General features: G+C 41.5%; 1 protein-coding gene across 1 annotated transcript in view; it reads right to left on the reverse strand.

Moving 5' to 3' along the window:
* Positions 1-22,049, reverse strand: part of LOC146797985 (nesprin-2-like) — a 229,303-nt gene that overhangs the window by 82,270 nt on the left and 124,984 nt on the right. Inside the window, exon 4 of the mRNA XM_085625213.1 lies at positions 3,735-3,917. Within this exon, the coding sequence (XP_085481339.1) occupies positions 3,735-3,917 (183 nt within the window). The remainder of the gene's footprint in view (positions 1-3,734; positions 3,918-22,049) is intronic.

Consider the following 22,049-nt stretch of genomic DNA (forward strand, 5'->3'; position numbering starts at 1 on the left):
GTAAACAGCCTCCCTGGTTTGTCACAGAGTTTAATATGCACCCTACATAATTATGCAGGATTCACTGTGCTATCAAACTGCAATTCAAATCAGTTCAGGATTAAAGGCACAGAGCAGTACTGCTTCCTTAATTGCACTGTACTGTGCTGATCACATTCAAATACCCATTACTCGTTCCCTCTGTGGAGCAATAAGTCAGGGGGATTCATATTCAGGCAGGTGACAGGGCCAAGCCATTAAAAGTCAGTTATGCAGAAAGCATGGCTGGTTTTATTCACGTTAATGAAATCAGTGAAATGAAACTGTAATAGATTTATCAAAGCTCAGATGGATTGGCTGTAAATCAGTTTGATTCAGGCAATCAAACTGGACAATAGAGATGGGTTCCAGCCCTAGCCGTGGATGTCAGACAGCAGCATGTGAGAAGTGCTGATATTCCTCGTGTATGGGTCTCCTGCACATGGGGCCTATTCCCAAGGCGCTGCATTTTATTTGGTGCCTTAAGTATGTGACAGAAGTGGATAAAACCTACAGCCGAATCATTGCACAAATTGTTTTATGCCTCTTTTCAACTCGGACAGTAATAGCTTTTTTTCCTAGGGTTGCCATTTTTTTTTTTTTAAAGTTGTCAACATTTGAGATGCTTAAATTTCTGCGTCAATAACAGGTCACCTTGTAGCTCCTGCACGTGTCCAGTCGTTATTTAATAATACATTTTTTTAAAAAGGTTCATTCTTCGCCGTTGCTGTAGGAAACCAAAATTCAAATATGTCCAGAAAAGGTGCCAAATGCACCGGAGTCTGTGAAAGTGACGAAACTGCGAGTGATCGATGTGCACAGACACAATAAGTTATCCATAAGAGGGCATTATAAGAGCATAAACTAAGGACTGTGAAAAGGCATCCTTTGAAAACAACAGTGTGGCACCTTTCTTTAAATACATCTGCAGATTGCGAAACACTTAATGCCAGACGCATTGATGAATAAAACGCCCAAAAAAGCGAGCACATGAACTATATGACAACGACGACCTCAGTTCGTCAGCAAGTATCTACCAACTAAAGTTGAATCCAGGAGATTTAAAAACAAATTATAAAAACGTGCAAAACTAACCAATGACAGCAAGAGACTAAACACAGGGTGCACTTAGCTGTTTGCAAACCTCAGCACGACCTCTGCAGATTAGAACTCGGATGATTTGCATAAAACCATGAATGCAAAACGAAAAAGTTTTTTGTGATGGGAACTGTACAGTTATTCTCCGTAAAATGCCCGATTATGTGACTGTTGGGAAGCAGCAAAGAAAAGAGCGCTCCGAGACATAAGTCAGCCGGCCCATTTCAGCTGTACATGTTCTAATCAATGCATACAGCCCCGCACACTTCACCCTTGTTGGGGAGTGAAAGCTGAAATCTTAGCGAGCGAGCAGCCGGAGACGCGATATGTGGTGGGGGAGGGGGAGTAGCGGGAGTTGTGTGTGCGCGTGCGTCATCGCGATCGCTCTGAAAGCGAAAGTGATCGCGATGACGCACGAGTTTTCAAAGCACTGCTGAAGGCTAGCGCGCGTGCACGTTCGCGTGAACGCAAGCGCTAGGCCAGCCAGCAGCGCTTTGAAAACTCACATACAAAATGTCTCTCGCGAGACCTAAAAAGGTGTAAGGAATGTCTGGTGGTGGATTAAAGGGGGCCTGAGGTGGATTTAGGACTAAGCAGCCTTGGTATTCAGTGCACCGGCATTCAATTGCACTGGCCACAGGCTACTAAGTAGAACCCTGGGCACCAGCACTCATTCTTTTACAAGTTAATCGCCGTTCATGTACATTTGCACAGAACCACAATTGCAACTGGAAGAAGTGACCATTGCTCTGTGTCCTCAAAAGAGAGGCCAATGCTTGGATTGCCATGCATTCTGAATACCTTCCTGACCCCCTTACACTGTGTGAAACTCACAGTGCCTTACACCTCCACTCCACAGCCCTCAATCGTTGCTGTTATATACTCTTGGCAGTGATTCAGTTGAAAGTAAGCATTATACAACAGTAATATGGTACAAGAAAAACAATACAGAACAACAACATACTGGAAATAGCAAGCACTTTTAGGGAATGCAAGATTAAGTAAAATATGTAAAATATAAACAGGAACTAAATTGCTGACATGGATTAATTTAACGGTTTTGCACCCTCATTGGTCAGAAATCAATAGTTGATTTTGCCAGTAATGTTAATGAATATAGGGCCTGATGGGTACCCGTTTCAATGTCTGTGTTTTATTAGTACAATGTCTGAGACCCAGAAGGACCCAGCCCACTTAAAGATCTGGAATTTTAAACATGACAAGTGACTTACACCTCTGATTTCTTAGTTTGCTTATAATTTTATCAGGGTGTGGAAATAATTTTTCTCAGTTCATGTTTAAAAACTCTTACGAGTTCTCTTTTGATAAATATTCATCGAATAATCTGATGTACTAAGGTAAAACCCGTAAAGCCAGTGTTCCAAAAAACATTTTTTTTTAAAAGCTGAAGTCACCTTATCGTTTTCTAACATGTTTGTTGCAAGATTAACATGTCGAGCCTTGGCTCGTTGGTTCGGCTTTCCCTGTTAACTTGTTGGCTCCCTCACCTAAATTAGAAGTGTTCCCCATTTCTGGATAATAAGAGTGGGTGAAGATCGGTAAAAAGAGACTTTGGGACTTTCTTTATCCTGGCCTATGGAATATTCAAGATCCCATACCATCCTTCAAATACCATAAGTGCTAAATCTTTCTAAAATACAAACTGGTATTTCATAGTCGAGGATACATTAGAGGAGGGTTAGGATGACAGCTTAGCATGAGTTGACAGTGACTAGCACTCTGTACCTACCATAAGATAATATAGCTCCTGTTAGTGGAATTCCAACGCCAGACAGAGCTAATTTTGTAAAATGAGTTAAGTAGTGACTGATCAGGAGTTAGAGGGGAGGGTTGGGTTGGGGGCGTGGGGGTACCTCAATTCACACAATTTGCGACTTTGTGAACCTTTAGGAAGTCAGATAGTTATCTTGGTTGATTAATGCGTCTTTTCCTCAGGTTTTTGTAACCCCAAGGATTTAAATTCTGTCAGGGTTGGCTCAACCCTTCTTTTGCTTGTGGTAAAAAGGTTAGCAGTTTAAGTTCTAAGGACACATTTTATAGCAACGCTTAGAAACCCAAAGGAATATTCCACTGTGAGCTCAGGCCCAGTTTACTTCTGTTTTTTGTATACGAGAGAAATGAATAACACCAAAAGTAGAACTGAGCTTTTGACAATGAATTGAGGACATTGTTTCTTGCACACAAGTTTAGTGTAACACTTGTTGCTCCAGTGAAAGCAGGAATTACTTGTTGAAAAATGTGGACAACTGTGGGTCATGTTTTCAAGTTGGAGTGGAGATTGATAGCTCATGAGAGGGTTGACAGCTGCAATGTAGATTGTTAACTGTAGGACAAGTTGGCATATTTAAAAAAGGGTGGAACCAGAGGGCTTCTTTGAATATGCAGTGGCTCTGCCAAGGTTAGAAGCTGTAGGGCAGATTGACAATTATAAACAGGTTAATGATAGGGTGGAAGATGAGGGAGAAGTAGCCAAGCGTGACAAGTTTTTAAACATAGGATAGAATACTGATAACCTGAGATAAGGTGGTAAGTTGTCTTACAAGTTGGCATCTGTGAGACATTAAGCAGCTCTTATTGTTTTGGAAGATTAACTATACCTTCAGTCGCTTGTGGATGGCCTGGGCCTGCTTCTGCAGCCGATCCCATCGCTGGTTACACTCCTGGACCATGGGTCTCAGTCTAGTTTGGAGACCAATTCCATTGATCTGCGTGAGTTGCCGATACTGTCTGTTCAAGGACTCCAGCTGCCCCAACCTCTCACGAACCTGCCTTAGCAGAACCTAAACGAAAGACGAATTCACTGTGAGGGCCAACAAAAGTCTTGCATTTATACTGACCAAGAGTCCATGGGCCATATCAGAAAGGTATAAGTTACCCACAAACGAACAACTGCCACCAACACACGAGTATCTTACAGATAAGTATAAGACACTGGGGGGCATATTTACTAATCTTTCACTCAGCACAGTGCAGCAAGCAAAGTTGGAGCAGAAATCATCTATATTTACAAAGATATGGAGCATTTCTCTTTTCTCCGTGCGCTGGCACACTGTGTGCTGCCTAGCGCCAAAGCAGGCACACTTGCACATAGTGCAAGGGTGTCTGTGTTGTAGGCAGGATTGTTTTCTGCAGGAAGTAATACCCTCCTGCACAAAACAATCTTTGGAGTAATTTCCCTCTTACTATGTGTAATTCGGAATGCAGCACACATGAAAGGAGGAAGTAACAAGGAGAAATAAAGATATTTTTCCCTGTTAGGCCTCACTGGGAAAAGTGTAGCATTTTGATGCTTTTACAGGTTTACTAGGTTTAGTAAATCTGGGAATGTGCCTTAATCCATGGGTAGATGCATTGGAATACCAATGCTTCAGCCATGGAACGCCTCCCAGCTTGAAATGTAACGTAACGCTGCGCTGGCAGCTGCGTGATGTTACATTTGTTTACAAAGCCACGCAAGGTAGAGCAAATCACCCCTTGTGTGACTTTGTAAATATTTTAATGTAGCCTTTGCCTTGTCCTTGCGTCGCCTTGTGCAATGGAAGGACTATGCAAAGGCATGATAAAACTGGTACTTAATTCTTGTGTATAATGTACACTATACATGCATGCATTGTTTCTCAAGTCATGACTTCAAGCAGAGAGCTAAAACGTATTTTACCGTCACAGGGGCAGATTTACAAGCCCCGTGTGCTGCCAGTCCATCACTTTTTGTGATGCACTGGCAGCGCATTTCCCTGCCCCATATTTACAAGAACAGGAAAAGCCACCCTGCCTGGCTTTTCCTGTCCTTGTAAATTTGGCTCTTTTACACGCAGCTCTTTGCGTGAAAGGGGCGTTCCATGGGTGTTTCTATGGGTGTTCCCACTCATGGAACGAGACACATTTCCAGATTTACGAGGAATCGTAAATCTGGAAATGCGTGTGAATGCTACGCCTCCCCAGGGGAGGCGTAGGGAGGCGCAACGAAGAGAAATGTATTCATGTCTCCTCGTTTTTGTTTCCTGTTTCTATGCATGCTGCATGCTGCAGCACACATAGAAAGAGGAAATCACCTCTAATGTTTGTTTTTGTTCAGGAAAGGTTCCCTTCCTGCACATAAACAATCATTGAAAAAATGCTGTTTTTCAACTTCTATGTGTGCTAATGCAGCAAACATATAAGTTGAAAAACTGCATTTCTGATTGTTTTTGTGCAGGAAGGGTACCCTTCCTGGACAAAAACAATCTCCCCACAACACAGGCATCCTTGCACCATGGTGCAAGGGTGCCTGCATCCGCGCGTGGCATCAGTTTGTGCGTCAACGCAGGGGGAAGCGCAGAGATGCCACATATTGTAAATATGTCGTAAGTCTGTGCTTTCCAAACTAACGCAGCATGGCGCAGCAAAATGACTTGCTGCGTTAGTTTATTGTAAATCTGCCCCATAGTATCTACTTCTTTATTCGTACCCTAATACACAGATTATAGAACTCTGAAACAAGCTGATCCTACACTTTTAACATTCCAGTTTGCAGCTGGCGAGCTATCTTGCAGAGTGTTACCTTTAAAATATCCATTTTGGAGCAATGTAACTCATAAATGTTTTACTGAAAAAAATGGAACATCGGCATGCTGACTACAGAAGAAGATACATATCCTGTTACTGGTAAGTAATGTTTTTGTCTCCAGCATGAGATCTTCTTTTCTTAGTTACACATAAAATATAGAAGGAAGTATGAGAACAAATACCCAAAAACTATCTGTAGAGGTTTTTTGTAACCTCCTCAATGATCTGCAAATCTATCTAAAAAACGGTGTCAAGACAGTGGTAACTATCGAAAGAGCGTGCAATGAGAACAGCTGAGGACTGTACAGATAAGAGCGGTGGGCCCCAGGGCCGGAGTGGCCGTATCGGGCACCAGGCATTCCACCAGTGGGCCGGAGGGGTGGGTGCCGGTTTTGTGCCTGTTGGGCCAGGTTTGTCTCTGGGGGCCGGTTTTGCAGCAGTGCTGCAGTATCGGCACCCTGTAACATAAGGTGGAGCGGTGCTTCTTGCTAGCACCCCCCTGACTCCCCCACTCCCAGGGCCGGTCAAGCAGCAGTCTTCCAGGGCCGGTTACTGGTCCCATTCCGGCCCTGGTGGGGCCCGGTGGGGGGTGGATTTTGACGGATGATGATGAGGGGAAATGTATTATTTATGTAATTTTCCCTCATCATCGTCCATCGAAATCCCCCCCCCCCTTACTGGGACCCACCGCCCCACCGCTCCTACCTCCACGGGTTGCGGCTGGATGAGAATTAGGTTGCAAGCAGAAATTCAGGCCCTATAGGATCTAACTGTCCTTCAACGGCTGACTCTCCGTACAGTTCCCAGATTGGATAAGATCACCTGAGACCTTTACAAAGCATGTTCTGATATTGTAGAACCATTCTTATGTGAACCCTTTCATTTCCATATGGATAATGCTAAAAACTCTCATATGATACAGGGAGCATTAAACAAAAAGACATATAGTTCATAAGCAGGATAATACTAAGCCCGGGCGGAGCAGACGTAGTCGCACTACGCGGACCTCCACGGAGTTGGGCAAAAACTCTATGTAGATCCGCTCTGCTCCGTGCCTCCACCCCACCCATAAGTAAATAATATATATATATTTTTTAATTTGATAAAAACACACTTACGTTTATCGCAGTGTCTCCAGGCTGCCCTCCTTCTCCTCGTCATGGTCTCTTCTGCAAACAGAAACCCCTATGTCAGACATACATCGTGGTAGGACTACGCGTGCATGCACAGTCCTACCATGACATACGTCTGATGTAAGGGTCTCTGCAGGAGAGACCACGGTGAGGAGGAGGAGGGCAGCTCAGCGATGCCGCGATAAAGGTAAGTGTGTTGTTTTTTAATCTTTAGTAGGTTTTTAAATATATTTATTGGGGGTGGGTGGAGAGTCGGAGTTTTTCATAAATTACGCATTCTCAGCGGAACGCGGAGTATGCAAAAATACGCAAGCTCCGCCAGCGAAGCAGAGCTCTCTGCCCACACTTAGATAATACACTCAAGAGAGATTATGCTAGACATGGAGGCTAGTCTTACAAGCCACTTGTTAAGACATGCCCAGTTAAATTAAGGCTGGTATTTGCATTTAGAGCACCAGTATGGCTTCTATACCTTCATAGTTCAATAGATGCAGTAGAGTGTCCAGTTGTCAGAGGAACAACTATCATAGGGTCAATATGTAAAGGGTTGGGTTTGATATCAAGCTGGAGTGTTTCTCTATATTTATTGCTGGAAAAGGTAATTAAACTAATGTGGTCTCCAAAGATTTCATACCCAGGTTATTTTGCAAGAATTTTCTAAATAGCATTAATAAGGTACAGGAAGCATCCTCTCATATTGGATGAAATGGGCTAATGTTTTTTAAACTTTCAGAAGTTAATATTTCGCAAGTAGATGTCACTGGCTGCATAAGAAATAAATTAAGTATATATTAGGAGTATTTACTAGAAGGGTGAACCTTACTACCCTTGTTCGATAAAATGCCTGTTACATAAAAAGCACCACTCAAATGATTGCCACCCAGCAAATTTGGATTTTATTACCAATTTGGTACAGTGGCAACAGTATGCCAGAATACTCTTCTGTCATCTGAGTGTTTCAGAGTCTAGGGCAGGCATGCAATATATGTATTGAATGTTACACCTCTTATGGTTTGTGAGGGTGACTGTTTTGAGTTATTACCCCAAATTCTATAGCATTGAGCAAGACCCAATATAGTTTGTCAAGTACAAATTGATCAATACTGGAGTCTACAATATTAGTTGTGTTTTGAATGCATTAAAATGATTGCATTATGATCATTATACATGTATTAAAGAAGCACATATCTTTTGTAATGTATTTAATTGACCACAGTTTATGTATCATAAATGGTTTCTGATGAAATTGGAAAATTGAGATGGATTCTGGTAAAGGACTCTGGATTTTAAGTGTGCAAGAATTACAGTAATAAGATATTTTGATCTTGTTGTGTAAAAGACTATGTGGTTGTCGTAAAATATGCATACTATTCATATGCTTTATTTAAACCTATTGAAAATAATTAAATGAAATAAATTGAATACCAAAACCTGAAAGGTAGCATTTAAAATGTGAGAATTATCAATTGATTTATTTACCGACTCTCAACATTACGTTCTTGGTTTTGGTAATAACAACTAAAGCAAACACATTTATGCCCAAATAATTATTCATCCCTCTCAATTTCGTTTTATTGCTTTGAGGCATAGTATGAAAAATTGTAGGACATTGATTGGCTTGCTAAAAATCAAAAGGAATAGTTAGTGAAGAGCCTTTTGCATAAATATTGATCCTGAGAAGGCACTCGATTATGTAAGCAGGAGGTATTTCAAGTTCAATGTGGGAACGTTAGAGTTTGGCAGGAGCTTCTTCGACACTTTTGTGAGAATTTTCATTAATGGCTTTATGTTGAATAGGGTTTATCATTTAAGGTGTATGAGCTGTAGAACAACTCAGAGGTGAAGTAAGACAGAATAAGGACATTACTTAAATTGCATTTTGGGAAATGCCAATCGGGTTTTAGGAAGGGTTGCAGCACAAAAACATCTAATCTGACTATAGCAGATGACATACACAAATCCCTTGATACTAATAAATGCTGGCTACTCATTCGCCTAGATTTGTCAGAGGCCTTTGACACGGTCGACCACAAGTTGCTTCTAAAATCTCTACATAAACAGATTGGAGCTGACGGCTTGACTTTGAAATGGTTCGCCTCTTACCTATATAACCGCTTCCAAAAATTAAAATTATATATCGCAATTTCAGAGATCTCCGGCATAACCACGGGTGTCCACCAAGACTCAGTGCTCTCACCTACGCTCTTCAGTATTTACAAGAAACTCCTCACCATCATGATTAAACAAGCTAACATTTCATAGCACCTTTATGCTAATGACACCCACCTCTACTTAGAAATATCCTCACCAGGGGACTTAAGACAACTAAATACTACACACCACTCCGGACTCTCGGCGGGTAGGTCGGCAGTGCCATGCACACCGACTACAAGAATCGGTCGTGACACCACAGTACTTCCCTGGACTACGGAGCAGTCTGCCACCCTGATCGCCCACATGGGTCTCCTTTGATGAGGATCCTACTTATCGAGGATGCACTGACTACCGATGGTGTATTTAAAAAGGAAGGGTGGATGCACTCTATTATTTAGATGTGTACTAATTTCCTTCCTCCTTGTTTTTGGAGTAGTTAATAGTTGTTTTAGATCCTGAAGAAATCTTCACGATCAATCTTGACAACTTAAGGCATGAAACATTTCAACCACCACTTACACTTAAATACTTGACAAGACTATTAACGTCTGTTTTCCAAGTATTAACCATCTTTTAATCATGACGTGAAACCCACTAATTAAAGTTAGTTCAGTGGGGTCTCCATAGTTGTTTTTAACCCACATTCTTTCACACTCCACTCACCACCTTAATACACTATATCCACCCAACACACACCCACTTCATCTACAGCCAAGACTACGGTCTATAAAGATCTCCTGCAAAGAGCCCCTTTGCAGGGCCCGTTGGGCATTGCAGCGCCGGCTCAATGAGTAGCTGCCCTATGATAATGCATGCAAAAACAACAGTTGATGGACAGAATGCAGAACAATGTCATACATTCACCCCAGTACAGAGATCTGGGCCTAAATCCATCGTTTTTTTGCTTGACACCCCTTGGGGTGTGTGAGGGCCCTTGCTCCTTAGCGGAGCTATTCCTCCTTCTCTTCCTTCGTTTCACCCTTAGGAACAGCATACCTCTTGATTTACTGTGCACATGTTAGGGCATGTATGCTGGACCTTAATTGCCCTAGGTCCCCCTTTTGATTTAGGACTAAATACTACACTCATTAAAGTCCAAACCTAACCTGTTACAGGCAACAGGGATGGCTCAAAGATGTAACGGAATGGGCAGTGGCTGAAGAGGTGTGGTTCCGTCAGTGTAGGAGGGATGACTACGTAGAAGAGCATTTGCAAACATGGTTGGGGATCCTTACTTGATTTGGGGAGGTCGAGGAAGGTTCTGCAGATGTCAGGTAGGCAGGGATCGGAGGGTTAAGCTCTAAGGGCAAATGTGGGAAAGGTGGCAAATGTCTGGGAGCGAAGGATTATCAGGTGATTTTTCCTACTGTGATGTTCTGTACAAAATAGTCCCTCTAAGTGTTTATTTGACATATATGGGATGGTGGCTTAATTGTTCGAATTCATTATTGATAAAATGTTTGTTATGTACTGACTGATTTAATAAAAAAAATGAATACTTTCATAAAAAAAGAATAAAGTCCAAAACTGGTTAACACACAACCACCTGAAAGTCAACCGAGATAAGACAGAAATCCTCCTTCTAATAAACAAGGGACCGACGACCCAAGTCCGAGAATGGAATAATACCATTGATGCTCTAAATTGGAAACTGACTCCGGCTGATTCTGTCAAATCCCTAAGGATCACCTTGGACCGAAGTCTGAGCATGAACCGGCAGATAAAGAATACAGTGAAGAATGCATTCTACAACCTAAAACTCCAACATAAAATCAAGCCTTTCCTCCCCCAGAATGATCTAATAACTGCCACACAAACTTTGATTCTTTCCCGACTGGACTATGGAAATGTTACCCTCACTTACACCGCGAAATCGCACCTACCTCTTTTAAGAGCCACACTTAATGCAGCAGCAAGGGTGGTCACTGGAATCAAATATCACGATCACATCTACCCCTCCCTGAAAAATCTAAGGTGGCTAACGATTGAAGCCCATTGCTGCTACAAAACTGACTGTCTCATTCACAAAGCCCTTCACACAGGGAAACCATCCCAACTTGCTTCCAAACTCACAAAGGCAGGAATAATGAAAAACTTAAAGCGCTCCAACACTATGCTTCTTATCCCTCCCCCAAAAAACACAGACAAAAAGCCCTAACACTCTCTTTCTCTGGGAATGCCTCCAAAATCTGGAACTCCCTCCCAGTAAATATCATCCTCGACTCAACGCTCTCAATGACCAAGCAAGTCAACGCCGTCTCCTCCTCCTGCTTCAACACCCTCCGCATGCTCCGCAAGATCTACAGATGGATCCCGACAGATACAAGAAAGGCAGTCACTCAGGCCCTCGTCAGCAGCAGACTCGACTACGGAAACGCCCTCTACGCAGGAGCCCCGACCAAGCTCCTCAAATGACTACAACGCATCCAAAATGCCTCAGTGCGACTGATCCTCGACGTACCACGACATGGCCACATCACCCCCCACTTGTGAAACCTGCACTGGCTCCCAGTCAACAAGAGGATATCCTTCAAGCTCCTCATCCACGCACATAAAGCACTCCACAAGACCGGCCCAGCCTACCTCAACAGACGGCTCTCCTTCTACATCCCTCACCGCCAGCTACGCTCCGCCGACCTCTCACTCGCCACTGTCCCGCGCATCCGAAGAACAACCACCAGCGGGAGATCCTTCTCCCACCTCGCCGCCAAGACATGGAACACCCTCCCACTGAGCCGACGACAGACCCAAGACATGCTGACCTTCAGGAGGATACTCAAGACCTGGCTGTTCGATCAGTAGCGGCCTCCCCCCCACGCCTTGAGACCCTCGCAGGTATGTAGTGCGCTTTACAAATTATTGATTGATTGATTGAATATCAGGAAGAACCCCTCCTTCATGAGCTTCAAAAGACTATTAAAAATTCATCTCCTCAATCAGCACCTCAACCTCTAAAGATACATCATACAACCTGAATCCCAACTGAAACCTCCTCCTTGAGTTTCACTTTATTGTTTATCCCTCTCCAGGAATTGCTGTGATCTGACTTTATACAGACTCTATTATTCACGGGTCGGAGGTTCACATACAAGCTTGTGCAGTGTGGATATATATATATATATATATTCGTATACCTTTTCCCAAAAACAGGAATGCCGCGCACTCGCAGCATATGCGTCCTGTGTTTTATTGTTTTATGTGTAGCCAACCATCACCACAAACTGACAGAAGCGTTTCAGCCTCACGCCTTTTGTCAATGTCAATTACACTACTAAACCTAACGTGTTAAATACATAAAATTCTATTGGTAGGCGGCATATGTTACAGACACAAATAATGGATTTATGCTATAGATTGGCTGGATTCCTCTTTACACTGCAGTTCTGATACTATTGGAACTATGTTTATAATCCGGCTTTTTATATTACCAATTACACTCATTCCATTTCTGTTGGTACATATTTTCATAGTGCTGTCTCTTGAATTAAGAACACGCATAAATAAATTGATATTCAATAAATAGGTGAATAAATAAATAAATACAGTAATTTGCCAGATTATCCATACTGTCACAGTCAATCGATCAGATGTGCGCTACACTTTTTAAAAGCATGTAAAAAGTTAATTTTGCCTGCAAAGTCAAGATGGTAAATTCAAATGGATTTCCTTCTATGTGTCTACCTCCCATTGTTCCAACGTCAGTTTAACCCATGATTGATCTTTTAAAGCTCCACTTCTTCCCTCTTTTTAATTTGACCCGCCTTGAATAGATCTCAAATATCCCTGGATGGGCTATAATTTTATACTCACAGCCAATATACAAAAAAGTGCCAGTGCTTCACTAAAGTGATTATGTGCACAAAACTATATATCCCTTAATTCATAAAGTGCCAGAAGGATGCCAGTACTACTGATTAGAGACATTTCTTCCCCCAATGTGGGTCCACAGTTCTTCATCACTGTTTAGACCCCATGGGGCACGGGTTCGCAATTCAATTATATATTGTTATTCAAGCCTTTTCAAAATGCACACTCTGTCTCCTCCTCTCTCTTTGTGTGGTACCTGGTCCAAACAGAAGAAGTGCAGGAGACTGCTATCACTTCTGTGTTCTGTGGCAAAATGGCTCGCCATAGGGTAAGATTAATCTTTCTTGGTTATTGCCGTTGTGTGCTTCAGTATTCTTTTATTGGCCGGATGTATTGTGCTCCCTATGTACTGCTTCTTACAAGGGCACACCAGGCAATATACCACAAAGCTAGAATTACAATTTAACAATTTTGTGATATGTTTCCTTTTCAAGGTTCTGCCCTTAGCCCTTGTCTCCAATAGCATACTCACCTATATAATTTCTTCCTTTGGTCCATACTATTGCTTCTATAGAGCTGGCATCCAGAAATTTGTCCCATGCTCTTCATTCAACTCTGACCTACACAATACTATTTTTTTTATATATACCCTACTTTCATTGATTTTTTAATGTACTTTCCTTTGCAAGTGTCCTAAAAGCTCTGCATTATGGTAACGTCAGCTAAGATTACAAAACAGGTTCTGATGAATCATTCTGCTAGGTTGAGTCCTAATTTTTTTCTTCTGAACTGTAGTATCCACCTCTTGGGATTCATCCTTGTTTATGTGGACCATAAAGGCTGCATAACTGTTTTGGCAACAACTTCTTACACCAATTCTCCTAGTAAGGCTTTTATAGCAACACTGGTTTTTCAAGTTCTCAGTATATGGTCAGCTCTGAAATAAGACACACAATCTACAAGTGATCAGTAAAATGTGCTACATTGGCTGAGCTTTGACACAGGTAAAAAAATCACTGACCCTGTTATTTTGACTCACATAGCTCTCTGTTGAAATGTTTTACTTAATAAGATGTTCCTGAAAAAACATCAACATCCAAAAATGGAAATGGTTTAAACTGGCCCGTAATTCAACATATATGTAATATTGCACCACATCAGTCCTTTCATTACAGTGTTAATTATTTTAGTTCTAAGCGTTGCTGTTTGAAGTATGCTAGAAAGTTCCACCAGTCAAGACTTTTATGTTGGCACACTTTTGATTTTGTAGCCCAGCATAAAGCTAGTCTCACTAAACAGCAGGTAGCAGTAAAAGGTTTTGGCAGGTGCACAGATAGCTGCCAAGTTGAGTTCTTCATACTACTTACAGGCAGTGCTAGATCACAATTGTGGTTTTCACCTTATTATGTTCTAAAAGCTCAAATATGTTCTCTCAGAATTCAGACAATTGCGGACATAAAACATTGGAGTATGCCCATCAGCAGCAAAATCACATCTCTGACATATCACATCTTGCTCCTGCTATATTTTACTAAGCCTGGCCAGTGTGAAATGACGTTTTTGGAGCAGGACAGAGTTGGGTTCAAAATATGAATGCTTTCTTTCAATTTAGCTTTGATTGGTTGTTTCCAAGCAAGTTTACAAGAAAATGAGTGTAGGTTTATAACACAAGATATATATATAGTGAGTTCTGTTTTATACATTATTGCCATTTTATTTAAGGGTTGTTTATTTCTTTAATGATATGTGTTTGGGTTAATCTTGTACACCAAATGAAGTATCACAAATAAGGGAATGTCTATTAAGATTCTAAAATAACCATCTCTCTAGAAAAGGTCTTGAGTTCTATAGCATGAATACATTATGTCTGCCTTCCTATATTCAGCAACTATTCTAAATTTCGGATTTAGCCAGTCATTTTCTATTAACAGTGGAACATGTAATCAATTTCCATATGTCCCTCTGTGTGTGGCATTTGTATTTAATAATCATTTCTCTCAACTCTGCACTTATGTTCAAAATATGGACAAAACAAGGACCTGAGAAGGTGCCTACTTATTACCTACTGTTTTAACTATTGTGAGTTTTACTCCTTGTAATCGCCTATACCTGATAATTAATCGAATATGTACAATGACTCTTGTTGTTTTAGTTTTAGTTAAAACTAATAAAAAACTACTTGAAGTAAAAAAACATTATTTATCCTTATAATTTTAAAGTGACTTAGGAGAGCCATAATGGCCCAGAAAGTCTATCGGATTACAGGGGTGTATTAGGTCTATTAGGCAGTTAAAATAGACTTACCGCAACATTTTTTGTCTAAATAAAAGTTGACTGCTGTGCAGCAATGACCCTATTAATTGATGTGAAAGCTAGGTTTAGCCAGCCTTGTTTACAGACTGCCCTGCATATCCTGTAATGTGAAATCCATCTGGATGTGCTGCTCTAAATATATTTGTATTGGTGCAATTCAATCTTCCTATAGGATGTTTGGGACTATAAATAGGAATATGCTGATAAAAATGTTGGGCCCCATGCATCAAACTAAAAACCGGTTGCAAACGGGCAGATTCGCAGAATCTGCCCCTTTGCGACCGATATTTTTGCATTTGGGATGCATCATCCCAAATGCAAAAATCGCAACTTAAGGAATCGCTAAAATTTCGATTACTTAAATTGCGATTGCGATTCCTTAAATGCAATGCATTAAGCAAAAAATTGTTGCGATTTCGCTATTAGGAATCACAAATTACCATCAAACTAAAGTTGATGGTAATTTGCGATTGCTTTGATAAATGCACTAAAGTGCATTTTACAAAAAGTCACATTTTACACACACACATGCCCCAAGGGCATGTGTGTGCTCAACATGTGGAGAAAGGGCAATTTGAGGGGTGCAACAGGGTATCCTTTTGGAACCCTTGCACCTTTGAAATTGCATGCACAATTTGCTAGTAGCTATGGAGTACTCGCAAACTGCGCATGCAATTCCCATTGATTCCTATGGGCCTCTAGGCCCATAGGAATGAATGGGAATCAATTCCTTAATTGTGACTTGCAATTTGCGAGTCGCAAATAAGGAATTTTAAGGAATCGCATTGTTTTTGCGATTCCTATATGCATTGCATTTTGCGATTTCTAAATAGCGAATCACCAGTAAAATTCGCTATTTAGAAATCGCAAAATGCTGCTTTGATGCATGTGCCCCTTTGTAATATAAGCTGAATTTTAATCTTAAAATAGTTTAGTCTGCAAATTAGATATGTTGAGAGAACCTGTCATTTATTATGTAAGGAATGTTTCTCTTGCCATTTATGAGTAAAATGCAAATGTGCTAGTGATGGAGCAAGTACTCGTAGAAAAAAGACTTGCTTGGAAGTAATCCTCTCATTTAACTTTCTAACATGAAATTAATTACGTATTGTGTAAAACTAATAAGCACCACATCAAAATGAGGGTTAGAGAATCTTGCCTATGTGTTTACTAACATGAGTAACTCGAACGAATTTCTAAAATGGCTGCAAACGGGAAATCTTTATTGCGCATGCGTCAACTGCATCTACGCAGTATGACGAGCTGTCGCTTGGAGGGAAATTCTTGCGCATGAGCAGAAGATACTAATATGGAGTCTTGAAGACTCGCATGCATAGCACCTGCTTAGCTGGAACTAAAATCCAGCTATTTTACTAATGCGGGGAAAGTATTAATAAATAACTCCTTAACCGCGGCGTGAATTCCGCCACGGTGCGGGAGTTTTATTAAGTGGGTGGGGCCGTGTCGGCCAACGGACATGCGCAGCACTACCGAGGTAGTGCTCATGATGGCCGTTGGCTGAAGCGCGCATGCAACGGGTTAAAGAGGGTTAGAGTAGAGATGGGTGGTTTACAGTGAAACCATTTATTTTTTAAAGTATCATCTGTCTTTCTGACTTTATTACTAGTGCGGATTTGGGCCTCTTGGGTATGTCTGAAGGGAGCCGAGAGATGTAGGTTTTGCGGATGACAGCTGAGAGATAGCCCGGAAGAATGACGAGTAGGTTAAGAAGAGGACAAGGTCACAGTCTGCCTGAAGCCTGGGAACCCGCAATGAAGAACCTGAATGAATAAGAGCATATGTTCTAAGAAATACATTTGTTACGGATGTAATGTGAATGCGGGTGGGAAAATAAAATATGAATAAAAATTAAGGGGAAGGGTTTGTTAATAAAGAGCTAACTGAGAAGAGTGATATGTAAGCATGGTGTGATGATCTTCCCCCCTTGCCTGACCAATCAGAATTAGTATTTTTACGATATTGAAACTTTAATGGGTGGTACATGAATTATGAAGGATATAATTGAGATAGTCTTAGATAGGTAGTCAGACGGAGATTTGCTGAATGATGCAGAGCTCGGGATGCTGTCAGAGTAACGAGAGATGCTGATGAAGAATCAAATGCAGAACCATCTATCTTAACATAATTGAATTAGAAAGAAGATCGCTGAAGAATCTCGAGGAGGAAGAGAGTGTCAGAGAGGGGTGCGACGCAAGCATCGGTGCTAGAGAGGTCATCTATCCTGTCCTGAAACCTGTCCTGAAGCCTTTCTCGCCTGATCTATCCCAGGGGACCCTTACCAGCCCTTTGGCCAGGAGGTTGGTCTTCACACCATCCTAGGTAATTATAACTTCATGAATTTGCAGATGTACTTTTCTCTCTCTGTCCTCTCCTTTCTGAGCGAAAGTCATTGCAAAGTACAAAGTATGTGTTAGATGATTGATTAATTGAGTGTTCCTTCCTGTGAGTGATGGTTACTGTACTGTACTTTGAAAGTGGTTCACCTAAAATTAATTTAGATAAAGTTTTCAAAAATCTTCCAGAGTCTGTGGTCATTTCATCTTAATATAAGAAGATTAATTTATGTAATTTCACCATCAACTAGTTCAACTAATGGTCCATTGACCAGAGGAAAGAGCTTTTTGATCCGTTAAAGGTTAGTTAGGAATAAGAGGTAACTCATCTTGAATTTGGAATACATAAAACTGTAACTCCAGCAGTATTACCCAACTTTGTGTGCGTGTGTTTTTATGGGCCCAGGTGAGTATAGTAATCAAGAATAAGTTTATGCTGTTCCTTGTAAAGAAGAAGTTATAGAGTCACGGAAGACAGTGGTCCCATGGGCCCCATGTAAAGGGAATATTAATGGGAGTCCATAATTTGGATAGTAATGCCCTCACACACCTTTGCAGGTGTCATGCTTCATCATCTGGGCTGCTCCTCGTCGGGTCGGCGGTGCAATACCCGACGGGCTCCCTAAAATTAGGGGCTCTTTAACGGAGATCTTTTAATCCAATGCCGTATGGTGAAGTGCGGGTGTGGGGCCAATGTTGTGTAGATGGGGTGAGTTAAAATAGAGCTGGGAGTACCGAGGTAAATACGTTTTTTATTCTGGGGGTCTCCTACTCTAGTTAAAAATGGAGAGCAAGGTACTAGATTGAGTGCAATGTCTCATATAGTGTATCCTTGGTCTGTTAAGTGTAGGTCAACATGTTTCTCGCTGTTGGACAAATATCCATGCGATTCTTCAGGACCAAAAAAGGAAAAAATAACTATCTACACATGAGCTGTGTGGTATTACTCACAGTAGTGGTGCTTATTGGTTAGAATGTCTGGATCTACCTATTCAGGGAGACAGAAGAATGCATGGATTTCTTTCAGAATGAGAGACAATACATAATCATTCTAGACGCAGTCTCAAAGTGACTCTGGCTTCTAATCTTTAGCACACGTGTAGTGAACATAACTACATATAGAGAAAAACATTAAAATGAACACACTTGGTGGTGGATCTCCACAGTGAGCTAATGTGATTCTAAACCCCTGTAGGATACCATGGTGTAGCAGCAGAAATGGTTTGGGTACTCACCCTATTTAGTATAATCCCCAAGCATCAACAGTACCCGGTGGAGTAAGCATAACAAATTGCTCCTACAATGTTAGGACTAAACAGAGAAACAGTTATGCAAATGGCTGTTTTTAAAATGATATAACATTGAGCAAAGACCTAGCTAGTCTAGAGTAGTTGATCATTCGAAATAGTGGGGAATCTCCAGTATTCTAACGTGCCCCGTGTTGTCATTTCCTTTTGTTTAGAAGGCATTAGGGGAAAGTAAGAAGTTATCTATATCGCTCCGTAAAATATAGAGTTTTAAGTTAAATGCTTGACCCTCTTAAGACCCCTCCGTAAGAATGCAGTCTAGCTGAGTCCCTGGGTATTGAGTCCCTTGTATCTAGGAACCCGTCGTTCTAAAGTTCAGAAGGGGAACGTTAGGTAGTATGCAAACGGGTCAGTGTCATTGAATGGCTTATCTGGTGAGGAATTTGCAAAGTGAACAACAGACAATTCAACACGCCGAGTACGGAAAAACTCGGAGAAATGTCAAAAGTGGTTTAAGGAAGAGATAGCACCTGCCGGTCTTACTCACAGTTTACGTTCGTTATGCACATCAATCGACCTGCCCTGTCCACCGAGTCCGGGAGATGATGAAGTCAATCCCCCCTTCGTTTTTAATCATTAGAGTGTACCACGTGTCCCCGGGTGTGATTTGGGAGAGGGGTTGTTCCTCATCTCGTAGCCACGTAAAACGTGGCGGCCATATTGTAATGGTGACGGGAATACGAAAAAGTGGATAGGAAGACAAATATCATTTATATTATGTAGAAGGACGTGTGGTTTATAAATAAGGTCCTGCTTCTTTTGTTGATGTGGTAGTGACGCAAAAGGATATAGTACAACAATTAGCTGTCAGTTTTAATTTAGGCCGTTGTTTAAAATTGTAATGCAACATAGTGTAGAATCGGGATAAGGTACTCGGTTAAAACAACAATAGCTAGAGATGGAAGTAAAAAACATATTGGTTAGTGGAAAAAACTTTCCTCCAAGGCCCGTTCTAAAACATAAAGTGTGCACTGGGATGTAGTGATTGTGTCAGCAGCCTTCTGCATGTGGTGATAAGTACTCGCCTATGTCGGGGTTTCAGACATATCAGTAACAATAAGGTGTTATATTTAACTAGGGTACAATAACCACCACAGCTTGTATGGTATGCCGAAGGTCTAGATTCGAATGGAGCTCCAAGGAATATCATCATTGAGCCCTTTGTCATGTGAAGATAAACAGTGTATCCATCTTTGTTCTTTAATGAACAGATTGGTTTTAGAAGGGTTCTGCGAGGCTTCCAGAACCACCCATTTTAGGGAGTCTGGAGAATGCTCTTTTTCCAAAAAGTGGACGCACATTTTAGTATTGTTTTTTCTACATCGGAAAGTACTGCGATGTTCTGAAATGCGCACTTTAATGGGGAGGGTAGTCATACCCACATAGTAAAGGTCACAGGGGCAAGTCAGTAGATAAATACAATTAGCTGTGTTGCAGTTTGTATGAGTTCTCATTTCCCAAGTGAATGTCTCATTCAATGTGATGGTCTTGTGTACAGAGGTAAAGGCACAAGCTGCACAATTACCACAAGGGTAATGGCCAACAACAGCTGGTAGTTGCCAAAGGGTCCCCTGTCTGTTAGTGACTTTTTTCTTGGGTCTGGTGTTAATAAGTATATCTTTTAGATTCTTGATCGCTTGAACGCGAATCGCGGTGGCTCCAGATGTAAGGACCCAGTATTCAATATACTCCAGTGTTTTCTTAACACCTTGGTAAGTCTATTTGAAGTAGGTGTAAAGGTTGTGACGCAAGTGAGTGTCTCCTGCAAGGCCATCTCTTTGTCTCTGGGTTCTAAAGGAGCTTCTCTGTTATTATTACGTGCTCGCTTTCTAGCAAGTGCAATGCTCCTTGGTGGGTAATCTCTCGCTGTCAGGTTACTGATCAGAATTTCTGATTCATCCTTATATTCGTTAACTGTGCTACAATTCCTTCTTATCCTTAGAAATTGGCCAAAGGGTACGTTTTCTTTCAGTGATTTAGGGTGGTAGCTATTAAAGCTGAGAAGGCTATTCCGATCGGTACTCTTCCTGTACATGGTGGTAGCTAGGTGGCCTCCCTCAATTTTGATTGTGAGGTCCAAAAAAGATATGGCTGTGGGTGAAGTGGTAATGGTAAAATTCAAATAGGGATTGAGATTGTTAATCCAGTTAAAAAATGCTCTGTAAGTCTCGGAAGTACCCTTCCAAAAAATTAGGATGTCATCGATGAAGCGTTTCCATACCAAGATGTTGTCATGGTATGGGTTAGAATCATGATGAATATGTTGTCTCTCAAAAGCTGCCATGTAGAGGAATGCCACTCTAGGAGCAAAGGTACTTCCCATGGAAGTACCTTGTGTCTGATGGTAGAGCTGTCCCTTGAATTCAAAGAAATTCTCTTTTAGAGCCAGTGTGGCGCACTCCATGATGAAGCATGGTGGTGTCAACGACTCCCATATAGTCGTGTTCAGATCATCCTCAATCACCTCAAGAGTGGCCCTCTGGGGGATGTTCGTGCAGAGGGCCTCTACGTCGAGGGTGATGAGGAAGTGAATCTCCTGTGCCCGTGGAAACTGATCAAGTAAACGTAAAACGTCTGTAGTGTCCTGTAAATATGAGGGCACGAGTTTGACCAAAGGTTGTAAAAAATGATCACAGAACTGTGATAGTGGTTCTAAGACCGAGTCAATACCGGATACAATAGGTCTCCCTGGTACTGGGGTTATCCCTTTGTGAATTTTTGGGAGGATGTAAAAGTAAGGATCCTTTTTGATAAGGAATATTGCCTCCCTCTTACTCAGCCATCCCTGGTTTTCGGCTGAGTCTACAATACTTGTGATGACACTCGTGAGACGTTTAGTGGGGTTGCTAGTCAAGGGAGTATAGTAGTTCCTATTGCTCAGTTGTCTCAGGCACTCAGTGTCATAGTCATAGGTGGCCATTATCACTGTAGCTCCACCCTTATCAGCTTGTTTGATTGTGATAGTAGGGTCACTGGCTGGGGATTCTATGGCCTGTAACTCTTTTTTAGGCATATTGTTGAAAGGTCTTGAAATGGTGAGGGCTTTTACCTCTTTGAGGACAGCTTGTTCGTAGGTGATCACTTCATTGGGTATCATACCGTTACTAGGAGTAAAAGTAGATGGATTATGTAACCCAGAATCATCACTCGGTTGGTATTCTTTACCGTCAAAGAAAGCTTTTAAGCGTAGTTTACGAAAGAATCGATGTAATTCACATGACTGTTTAAAGAGATCAACTCGTGGTGTGGGCACAAAGCCTAGACCTTTTTCCAGTGCTTCTCCTTCGATTGTGTTGAGT

This window comes from Triturus cristatus, chromosome 9 (genome assembly GCF_964204655.1).
Source record: "Triturus cristatus chromosome 9, aTriCri1.1, whole genome shotgun sequence".
NCBI lineage: Eukaryota > Metazoa > Chordata > Amphibia > Caudata > Salamandridae > Triturus > Triturus cristatus.